Source organism: Azolla caroliniana, unplaced genomic scaffold, assembly GCF_043228905.1.
Source record: "Azolla caroliniana isolate FFs.n. ecotype wild unplaced genomic scaffold, voAzoCaro1.0.p SCAF_1, whole genome shotgun sequence".
Classification (NCBI taxonomy): Eukaryota; Viridiplantae; Streptophyta; class Polypodiopsida; order Salviniales; family Salviniaceae; genus Azolla; species Azolla caroliniana.
The window spans coordinates 21,057,275-21,069,617 of record NW_028230436.1 but is presented as its reverse complement, the minus strand read 5'-3'; the positions used below and the strand labels follow the sequence as shown (position 1 = coordinate 21,069,617).

General features: G+C 41.5%; 1 protein-coding gene across 1 annotated transcript; it reads left to right on the top strand.

The window, feature by feature from the left end:
- Positions 1 to 2,994: 2,994 nt before the first annotated feature.
- LOC147869145 (uncharacterized) lies at positions 2,995 to 5,797 on the top strand. Its single transcript, XM_087326779.1, has 3 exons — positions 2,995 to 3,129; positions 4,799 to 4,933; positions 5,248 to 5,797. Exons 1-3 carry the CDS (start codon positions 3,046 to 3,048, stop codon positions 5,560 to 5,562), a joined length of 534 nt encoding a protein of 177 aa, XP_087182905.1. The 5' UTR covers positions 2,995 to 3,045; the 3' UTR covers positions 5,563 to 5,797.
- The last annotated feature ends 6,546 nt before the right edge of the window (positions 5,798 to 12,343 follow it).

Genomic DNA, 12,343 nt, shown 5'->3' with positions numbered 1-12,343 from the left:
ATCACCTAATCTTGAAGTCTTATACGTCGAGAAATGGAGGGAAGTAGTATTAGTGTCACATGGTGACACATCCCATCACACGTTTTCAAAGACTCTTAAAGAGTTAAAGCTAGTTTATGCGACTGATGTACGTGATTATGGCATCCCACCGGAGTACGTGAAAGCACTCATTACAAGTTGTGGTTGCCAAACGGTATCGAAGGTCGACTCGATAGAAGGTTTGGGATCAAGCATGGCCAAATATAACAAGACCCTACCCATAGAAGTGATCAAGGTAGAAACCCACCAATTAGATGATGCGCTCACAGATTTGCAAACCAAGTACCACACACGTTTAAGGAAAGGAGTCAAGAAGGGTATGTGCGTGACTAGGTATAGTTGCCATCGTGATGGGACATCTCGACTTGCGTCTAATTCCACTCGACGACGCAGGTGCACACCCCCATGTGGGTGCACATTCCATGTGGACGTTAGAATCAATGACGATGTTGACATTGAGACACTTACCATTTCAATATATGGACCTCATAGTGGTCATGTACCATGTAGTAGGTCGGATGTGTACCATTTGCCAGTACACCCCAATGTCATAAGTTGTTGCAAAGATGACCTATTTGATGTTGGGTGTGCAAGGCATGTGGCACGAATGAGCATGTGTAAGGAAGCATATCATAAGTCCAAGGCTAGTCCATTAGAGCTTGTTACCTATCGGTTCTTTATGATACCAAAGGAGGTCCATAACATGGCAAATAGGTTAAAAATCGGGAGTGCCATGACTAAGGTTGATTGGGCTTTGATGATGCAAGATGCCTATGCACTCCGAGATCTTGGGAAAGTGGCTCATGTTCAACCCTACTTGCCTGGTGAACCAGGATCTCCCGCGCCATACAACCATTTATCTTGATACTTCAAGATCAATGGATGTTGGAAATGTGTGAGCGGTTGACCCTAAACAACTCTTGGGCAATCGACTCGACATTTAAAACAAACCAATTCGGGCTACCATTATATGCAGCAGTTGCCCCCAATGCCATGGGAATTGGGATCCCATTATGGTACATGCTTTGTAGTTCTGATAAGGGATCAAACCATGAGCAAGTGGCATTAGAAACTTGTTTGAGAGTCATATTCGCAAGGATGCCCACGGTGAGGCCAAATGCGATAGTGATCGATAAATGTTGGACATCATATAATGCCATAACTAATGTGGTTGCAACAAACCGTCAATCTTGGATTGTTGTAAATGGGCAACGGTCCCAAACACATTGTTGACTTTTGTTGTGTCAGTTTCACACCAAAAAGTCATGGGTGGACAACTTGTTGCCAAAGGTAAGTGCAAATGAGAGAAGCCATCTTTATCAACGAATGTGCCAACTAATGCAATGCATTACTGAATCATCATTCAATGCAATGTGTGAGGAGTTAAAGGTAGAATATGCGGACAAGCCTGGTGTTTGGCAATATATAGAAGGAGGATGGTGTGGTTTGACATGTGTGTGGAGGAAACTCTAGCCCAAGTTTGGTAGAGTGTTCAACTACGGACACGTTGACACTACCAATATTGTGGAAAGACATTGGCAGTTTATCAAGTATACTGCCTTGAGGGGAAGAATAAACCGATCAATTACTGACCTTCTGCATGTCTTAATCAGTTTGGTAGAGTGGTACAAGCAATGACAAGAAATATGTGAGAGTGGTCGGTTTGCACCCCGTGCGAATTGTAGGGATCAAAGGTTCCGACTTAAAGAAGCGGAGAGAATATTGGAAAGGTATGTCGACAATACTTCGACAATTGAAATTGTCGACGAGGCCCGATATTGGTTTAGAATCTTGAGCATGACGACTCCCACTCTATGGTATAATGTCTCACTCTAATGCTCATATTATGATTGCCAAGACATTGTGAGTAAATGTAAGCATTTACTCGGTATCCTAATGATTATTGAGAGGCATATGCCACATTTATGTGGCTCATTGCCTTTTATAGATCACGCGACCCAAATGCGAATGGACTATAATACAGAAATAGAAGTGGAGGCAGAGGTAGAGCAAGTAGAGGAGACAAACCCCACAACATCCGAGATTGAATCATTCAAGTCCAAAATACAAAAGATCGTGAAAGCACTTCAATGTCTCGAGCAAGGGTTAGGAACCTTCGACCGTGCAACTATTGTCGAAGGTATACAAACATTGGAAGATGTGGCTGAGAAGGTGTATCGCGTTGGTGCACCAAAAACAATCAATGAAGAAGATGGTAGATCAATAAGTCGCAACCAACAAATCGGTGCCAAAAGAAGTGCAACAATAGACATCTCGCAAGAACTTATTGGCAGCTCCCCAAACACTTCCAAATCCTACTCTGGAAAACTACAAAGAGGTGCTAGTCGGGCTAGGAGGAGATTGCCATTGGTTGACCATGAGAAGGTTCGGTGTTTGCGTTACGATGGCTTGACCTTGACTTCAAGGGACTCAAATGTTACATGTTGTAAAAATTGTAGTTGCATTTTGCAATCATCCCGACATGAGCCATAATCTTAATATGTAACGTGTATATTCATATTTCATTTTAGGGTTGTCAACATTTGACATTTTAATATTTTATGTAAGACTTGTTATTTGAATCTTTAGGTTTTTTTGAGAAATTTTATGATCAGTTTCATAGCAAATATTTGTTGTACACTTACAATTTTGTGGAGGTTTTGATGTTTGTTGCTACAGAGTCGGACTCCCTTTCGCAGAGTCGGGCTCCTTTTCACAGACATTGTTAGCTTTTTATCCATCTTGGATGGTGGAGATCGAACGCGCCATCAGTGGTGCGACCTGCACCGTCCGTCCCTCTCCGTGATTCCCTCACTTGCCCTCTTTAATATTTGGTAGCAGTTAGTCACGAGCGTGTGTGAAGTGTGAAGTGTGAAGTGTGAAGCCAAAGCAGCAGTGAGACCTTTGGGCGGTCAGTGCTGACGATAAGGTTTCTTTCTTTCTCTCTCACCCGAAGCCGAAGCCGAAGCCGAAGCCGTATCCTGGTGGAGTGGACAGAGAGAAGCCATGGCTGCCCTTGCATCCTCGTCCTTGTTCCTGTTAGGAGGCGTTCGACCTTCTCCTTCTCCTTCCTCTCTTCCTCCCCACCAGGTTTGATTCTCTCTCCCTTTCTGCTTGCTTCGCCGTTTCTGTTTACTCAGAACTTTCACCAGGTTTCTATGTAAAGATGAAGAAACAGAAATACGTAAAGGAGAAGATGATGGACAAAAATAAACATTTAGAAAGATTCCTATGTGACGAAGAAAAGATGATGATGATGATGATGAAGAAACAGAGATATGTAGAGAAGAAGATGGCGGAGAGGAAGAAAATTTTACGGAAGAGGATAGAGAAGAAGAAGAAATAAGATAATCTTAAAGTAAAAGAAAGAAGAAAAATTGATCACACAATGTAGTATAAGAAAGACTCTCTTTTGAATAAGAGGAGTAAAATACACAATGTGAAAGAGGAGGAATGAAACCACATATATAAAGGCAGAAGAAAATCTCACAATATAGAATAAGAAAAGAAACACAAATTAGTGGAAGAAGAAAAACAGAAAGCAGTAGAATGTAAATCCGAAGAAGAAGAAATAACTTTTTTTTTCAATATCTGTATTGAAAATAGACTGTGAATTATAACCCTAGACTTCTTTAAGCCCCTCCCCTGTAACTGACTAGCCGCTGTTGATCCATCTTGAAACCAAATGTTCATGACATTTTGTTAGAACATTTTTCTGAAATCTTGCGGTATGAATGTTTGTTTTGGTGGAATTCTATATTGAGTTTGGTCAGATTTGCTATATGTGATGGCTTATATGTTTAGATTGAGCCAAATGATGCTAATAATAGCTCCACCTATTGGGCATATGCTAGGATTAAGATCGATTAAAGCAATATCAATTAGCAAATTAGAGTTCTAATGACACCAATAAACAAAGTAGAGAACTTATGCTGACTAACAATGTAGAATTTGTAGAGATTAAGTTATTTAATCAACCAATAATATCCCAACCGCTGGAACATTGATTGGTCAGAGGCAGAGGTTTAGACAATATCATATGTCTAAAAACATCCATATTTATTCCATATTTCAGATTGTACAGCAGTATACAACAATCAAATCACTACTATGCAAATGAAGGAAATGGATAAAGTGAAGGAGCCAATAGAAAGTGCAGAAGTGGGTATTTACCAGTACTAGAATGGAACTAATAAGTAGAATCAAGGAGCCAATGCACAAGTGAGTAGCTATCATTACTAGAATGGGTGAATGGTAGAATAAAGGAGGAAATGGAAATCGCACAATCCAATAATTAGTTACCACTACTAGAATGGAGCGAATCAATAGAACCAAGGAACCATTTTAAACTAAAAGCTGGTAGTTAGCCATTTATACATCAGCCCAGAGCTGTCTGTCTAGACAATGCATGGTGGAGACATTTTATGCTTATCTAGGGACATAGGCCACGCCAAACTCGTGTGTAGAGAAATTATTTCCATTTATGGAAGATCAAATATGATCTATGGGACAGGGACAAGCCTGTGGAAAGCATTGAGCTTGGATCAATTTTGCATAAATATGGTTTTGGTATTTGAACCAGTTGCATGGATCTCACTCTCTCTCTTTTATGTTTTTGTGAGAATCCATATGAGTTCTTGCATTTCACATTATGTATAAACTTAATATCCTGCTTGTAACTATTTATAAACTTAATACCTGAATCTGTAAAGTGTGAATTTGTAATTACACTTTATGTTCCTCCTACTTTGTTTTCTAGAATTTGGAGAGGTTCGCATCCTTCAATGGCTTGCGAGCATCAAATACATCGAAAGTTTCACACCTTCCATTAAAAGTACATGTGCCATTTGGGGTGATTTCAGTGAGGGCAACTACATCGGAAGCTCCTCCCTTGGTTAGTATGATGACTCAGCATTGAAAATAAAATGCAAATTTTTAATGTTACTTGAGATTAAAACCTCAAGTGTAGTACATTCCTCCATAATGATTTGATGATAATATAATGTGTACTAGGTAGTAATCACTAATCAGTCACTCATTGATGCAAATGTAGAGTTTGGAAATCACAACAATTCCTTGAGAGCCTTTCATGTTTTTTTTTCTGTAATGCTTTTAACAATCCCGTAATGACCTTGAGATTCTGAAATGCAATTCATCTCATGATGAGTCAATATAAAACAAAGGAAGCTATATTTATTAAATATGCAGGTGCTCCCGAAGCAGAAGATCCGCATAAAGCTGAGGTCGTTTTGGGTACCACAAATTGAGGAAGCAACAAAACTCATCTCAGATGCGGCAAGTAGCACACAAACAAAGATGATGGGTCCAGTACGCCTACCGACCAAGAGAAGGGTGTATTGTGTGTTGAGGTCTCCCCATGTGAACAAAGATTCGAGGGAGCATTTTGAAATCCGGACACATCAGCGTCTCATTGAGCTTGAAAATCCGAATGCCGGTACCATCGATTCTCTCATGCAGCTGGATATACCTGCAGGTGTAGATGTTGAAGTGAAGCTATCTTAGGGACTCTTATCGATTCAAATTGTGTTTTGTTTTGTTTCTCTATTTCCTTGTTTTATAAGCCATGATCCATTTGAATCTCCTCTACTTGTATTTGTGTAAGAGTGTGGAAAGATGCGGCAGTTTACTAATATAGTGTCTTAGGAAGAAATTTCCGTGTAGTTTTAAGTTTTTCGGTACAGTTGATGGAAAAATTATGTATACGTTGCTATGGGGCAATAATATTTTCATTCCCATATCCCTTTCTATAACTGACATTGACATGTAAACCAACTAGGTAATATTTAGCATCTGAAATATTGAGTATTCGAATGTTAATTGGCTTGATAATGACAAGTTCTAAGCATGTATACAAATCCCCTATAGGCTGTATACAAATCCCTTAGAGAAGATGTATACAAATTCTTGAGAGATGACGTGCATAAAACAAATCCCCTAGAAAGGAAATAATAAATAAAATTTAGATGTTCCTACAAACGTGAAACAGAAATATTTAGAGAAGCATGATTGAACAACACAAGGGTTAAAAGGATGATTGAACAATACAAGGGTTAAGAGGATGATTGATAAACATAAGGATAGAAGGATTATTGAACCAGGCAAAGTGATTTTATTACGTCTGATACAAATGACGTTACTTCTTCATCCATACAATGATTAATATATTTTATTACCTCTGATACAAATGACGTTACTTCTTCATCCATTCAAAGATTAATATTTGCGCTATGTTTTTGTTATTACCAAGATGCTACTTGTTAGACTCTGAAAATGTGTTTTATGAAGACTTTTATGGGTCCCAAGGACCTTGTTCAACTCTCTAATGAAGGGGTTAGGGACCTTTTTCTACCCTCCCCAAGCTAGTAAGCAATTAACTTATATCATACGGGAATCACACCTATTTCTTCCTCAAGGAAAGATGGTCCTAACCATTAGAGGAAAGAAACTTGGCTAGGTTTTGGTGACCCTATTTAGTGCTTGGGGATCAAATACTAAAACGTGCAATAGTTGAAACCTTATAGTTACACAATCGTTAGGTTTGTAGTTTAGAAATCAAATAGGTTGCTTCTCTTTGAATCTTGCATAAATTCAAGGTAATGTGACATGACCATTGGATATGGTAGATGTGCTTTTCTTGTTGGTGTTGAGGTTGAGGCTTGATGCTGTACAACTTTATAGTTTTCAATGTCCTCACCAAAAGCTACTTTAGCAGTGTTTTTCCTAAGAACTAACTGAAGGTTGGTTGTTGGACATATCACCATCCATCCTTTTGTCTAAAAGATGGGCAAGAGAGTGAGTGTCATTCACTCTTGAGCTACTAATGTACAAACTCTCTAAATTTAGTGTACTACTTAATCACACACACATAAACAAACGATTACTTAATAGAGACTTTACCACAATTTGAGCACTTGTTTAGATGAACTAAAATACAAGAAATCAAAACATAGTTAAGCTTCAACTGGTCCTGTGGTTAATTACAAGGCATTTGGTCAAGTACATAAATTATGCATAATGTTTGAGTTAAGAAAGTTATTAAGGACAGAGAAAATGGTTTAAGCTTGAGCTCTAGGGAATAGAATGATGAAGAAAGAACCTTTACAAAACGTTTATAGTTTCACCTTTTGGGGTTCTTCCTTAATTAAGATTATTACAATCATGTCTTATATGCGCTTGGGAGGATATAAAGGTTTGTTGATATTACCTGTATTCCCTATTACAATGTTAAACTTCCTCTCACTATTACAATGTTACCTGTATTCCCTATTACATAGGATCTTCAGTGTATCTCTAAACCCCAAGATAGGTAGTAAGATGTCTGATTGGCCTGATGCATACATACTCTTGTGTGCATTAAGGGAAGTTCCATCAAAGATGTGAAAGGGGAGGGAGTCACTCAAGATCAATGGAGAGATTGAAATGGAAGGGGGTGAGGTGAGGTGGGTTCAATGACAGTGGAAGGGAAGATGGATTACCCATAATCATAATCCATAATGCAAATGTATTACCCAACCATTAGAGTATATCTTAGGCTAATGCAAATGTGACATGATGTCTTTCAACCTACACGTGAAAATTTGTTAGATGTTGAATAGAGGTTCTTTTTTGTCTTCTTGTGGGAGTGCTTGGTAGGTGAATGTGAATGTGTGATGCGTGGGCGTGTAGAAAGATTTAGAGGTGCAAGTTAATCGATACAAGATTAATATAAGAGATCATATAATAAAGGTTTGGAGATTGAGAGTACTAATAAACAAAAAAATGGATAGGTAGATAGAGAAAGCCAGAAAGCCAGAGAGACAAATAGATAGATTATATTATCGTCCTCGGAGGTCAAATATGACCTATAAGACCAAAAATATTACATTGCATGTGATACGTGTGAAAGTGACTAGTGATTCTTGATGTTCAAGAACTTTACCAATGAATGTTGCAATCGAGAGTGCACATTGTGGTTGTGAGAGAAATTCATTCAAGGATTGGGCTTGGTTGAAGATGTGTGGAAAGCACGGTCGAATATGATCAAAGGGAGAGCATTGTATCAAAGTGTGATACTCAGACTCTCGAACTTGTTAAGGGCAAAGTGTGCTTAGTCGACCACTCTCATCACTTGTGACCCAACACCCTGTCTCACATCGCAATGCATGTGAACTAAGGTGCATGGAAGCAATGGTTTGAATGTCAGACAATGAAATGGGCTCTAACATGTATCGATGTGTACAGTTTTTGCAATCCGCGAAGAATATGGTTTTGTAGTTAGGTGCAACATGTGTAGTATAATGTGTGAAGTGTGAGCCTCCACATTTTTCCCATGTCATGATACATTGGTGTTGCAAAAATGCCTCATTTACAGAGGAACCTACTGATGCATCATGAAGCAAATGTGTTACATCCCATCTACCAAACCACATTTTCATATCTTGCATCCAACTGGCCGGCCCAATCGGCATCCGTGTAGCTGACTAACTCCTCGACTACTCCTGCCCGACACAACAACATCCTATCCTTAGTGCCCTTGACATATCGCAATATCCTTTGTGGGCACTGAAGGTGTTCGGCCTTTGGTTGTGACATGAATTGACTGATCAATCCGATTGGGTAACTGAGGTCCCGCCGAGTGATCTTCAAGTAAACGAGGCTTCCGACAATTTGTTGGAACCGTGTTGGGTCGCATGCTTTTCCTGAATTTTGGCAAAGCTTCAGTTTTTGTCTAGAAGAGTTGAGACGGATTTACAATCCGCCATCCCGAAGTTGAAGAGCATATTCATCACGTAATGACGTCGACTGATCAATATGCCTTTGGGGGTTCGTATCGCTTCGATCCTGAAGAAGTAATGATCATCCCCCAGATCCTTCATGATGCCGCAAGCTGAGACTTTACCTGGCCGATTTCTCTGAGATCAAAGCCTTCTAATCAGTCCGGTCTGACTCGATTGAATGAACAAGGAAGAGTTCGATTTTGACAAAGAAAACCTCATCCTACGCAACCTTTGCGTGATCTTCGCGTTCCAGACACGCGGGGCTTGGTTGAGTCCATACAACGACTTCTTCAATTGGCAAACTGCTGATGTGTTTCGTTCAGATAAAAATCCGGGGGGTTATAACATGTACACTTGTTCCTCAAGATTGCCTTATAGGAACACATTCTTTACATCCATCTGATGTAAGTGCTACCCCTTTGTTGCAGCTACCGCGAGCAAAACATGAACAGTTGTCATCTTCGCAACCGGTGCGAAGGTCTCATCGTAATCAATATCGTGTTTCTGCGCTTAGCCCTTGGCCACCAATCCGTCCTTGTATCGGTTGACCGAGCCTTCGATGTTGTACTTAACTTTGTATACCCACCTACATCCGATCGACTTCACACCCTTGGGTGCGTCAACCAGGTCCCAAGTCTCATTCTACGCCAATGCACACATCTCTTCCTCCATGGCTTTCCGCCAATTGGCGTCCTTCGCCGCTTCTACGTAGCTTTTCGGCTCACGCACTTCTGCCACCTTCGCCATATATGCATAATGATACGCCATATACTCATTATACCCATACTGGATTGCGAGATTCTTCTGGTGGGTGGTGTCATAGACATGCCACGGAGGAAGGTAGGGATTAAACCCAAGATCTCATGGTCTCTATTGGGCAACCCTACCAATTGAGCTACATATGCATCCATGTAATAAATCCAACTTCATGTAGTGTAGATTGAACATTGGAAGTTTCTAGCTTGCACACATTCTCATGCATTCTCTATTGCATCCATAATCATGCATCCTCATGCATACTCTATTTCTAGCTGGGTTACATAGCCCTACCTTCTTGTATAAATACTCAAGTGCACCTTGATTCTAATCAAGGTGAACAACACTAGTTACGGATTCTATAAGTTGAGTTCTTGTTCTTTTCCTCTCTCTTGTGCTCTAGTATTGTCTTAGATTTGCTTTATTATACTTGTCCGTGACAGTTTGTTCACCTTCCCTCTTCTTGCTACCATGTCCGGCCTTGGCTCCGTCGACAACCTAAACCAAATCATGACAGCCTTGCAACAACTTCAGTTAGAGAATGAAATCCTTCGGGAATCATTACGAGAGTTGCAATCCGGCACTTCAAGAAATCCACCACCCGCCGAGTCACAACCATCGTCGGCACATAGCCCGACCACGTCCTCTTCCCATCCATATGTCCTCGAACCAACCATTAGCCTACCAGAAAAATTCAACGGCATGAGGGCGTATCTTCATAGCTTCATTAACCAAATTCGGCTTATCATCTGGTTACAGCCCCAACGGTATGCTAGTCGGCACGCTTCTTTGCAGGCCGGTGCAATTGTGGTTTGCACCCTTGATCGAGACGTCATCCCCTTTCTTAGAAAACTTCACACTTTCATTGAGGAGCTCAAAGCGACATTTGGCGAGACAGACCGGTGATGAACGACACTCACAAAGTTTTATTCTTTCCAACAAGGCTCACGTCCAGCCTCGGTCTACGCTTCAGAGTTCCATCAGATTGCCTGTGATGTGAGTTGGGATGACCAAGCCCTATGCGACCATTTTCGTCGTGGCCTCCAATACAACATCAAGACCCTTGTCTTAAACTTCCCAGAGCCCACATCATTGTCTCAAGTAATCTCCCAAGCTGTCCAATGTGACAATCGTCTCTTCGAACTTCGTCAAGAAGAACGGGGGACTCACGGGTTTCAGGCTTCTTCCCTCAATGCATCAATTGCTAGGCCCTACTTGTCTCCCATGCCAACCTTACCATCACCTAGTGATAACGATACTACGACGAAGGTCGATTTCCATACCCCGATGGAGATCGACCACGCTCGGTTCCAACCATTAACTGAAGCCCAACACCAACATCGTTGGGACAATGGACTCTGTTTCTAATGTGGCAACCCCGGCCATGTCATCTGCCACCACCCGGTGCAGGGCCCGCAACACCAATTCCATCGTGCACGTCTTGCGGAGGTTACTCGACAACAGGAAAATGACCAAGTCTAGCTATAGTAGGAGCCATGCCAATAGACACTTTCCGTTACTCACCTTCTCCATGATCCTACAAGTCTGTTCCTCCATTAGGAGGGTTTTCTTTGCAAGTAAGTCTTTGTTTTGGTTCGACGTCAATAAATTCTCATGTCTTGCTCGACTCTGGAGCATCTACTTCCTTTATCGATAAATCGTTTGTCTGCGCACATAATATCCTCACCATCCGCACATCACAACTCATATCCGTTGAAGCGATCAACGGTCGAGTTCTCTCTTCGAGGGCGGTTACCGACGCCACTATCCTGTTAGTACTTCAAGTCATGGCACACCAGGAGGAACTCACGTTCTACCTCATCGCAACCCCCCGACATCCGATTGTGTTTGGGTTATCTTGGTTGGAGACACACAATCCGACGATGGATTGGTGTAACCACTCCATCAGTTTTCCAATAAGGCCAATTCCTGCTAGGTCAAGACACTTTCTTGATTCTGTTGCAGTTGAGTACGGTTTGGTCACTACACTGGCCGTTGTGTCGGGGGAGGTTGTTACAAAGGCACTATGGTGTTGTGTGGTACGTGACAAACGTGCCAAACGTCGTGCAACATAAATTATATACCGAATTCCTAGGTCCATTATGCATGATCCTTTGCCACATCACGTGGGCCATCTTTGGTTGAGTACTCTGGCTTAGATTACTACAACTGTTGCTAAACCCTATTGAGTCCACTCCTCCATAGCCGCCATTCTACACTCAGTTACCGACACTAAGTGGTCCAAGTATCATCTGCCATTGTTCGATCTGACGGAGTTCACTCCTCCATTGCTGCCATTCTACACTCAATTGTCGCCACTGTTCAGTCCAAGCATCATCTGCCAAGTTCACTCCTCCATTGCCGCCACTGTACACTCAGTTGCCGCCACTGTGAAGGTCGTATATTGCTGCCACTTTTCGATTCGACGGAGTTAACTCCTTCTCCACTGCCGCCATTCTACTCTCAGTTGCCATCACTGTGCGTTCCAAGCATCATCTACCACTGTTCGATCTAACGGAGTTCACTCCTCCATTGCCATCATTCTACACTCAGTTGCCGCTACTATTCGGTGACCGGTCCTGGATTGCTGCCACTTTTCGATTTGACGGAGTTCAGTCATTCATTGCCATCATTCTACACTTAGTTGCCGCTACCGTTCGGTCGTGTATTGCTACCACTTTTCGATCTGAGGGAGTTCACTCCTACTACATTGCCGCCATTGTACTCTCAGTTGTCGTCATTGTGCGTTCCAAGCATCATCTGCCAATGTT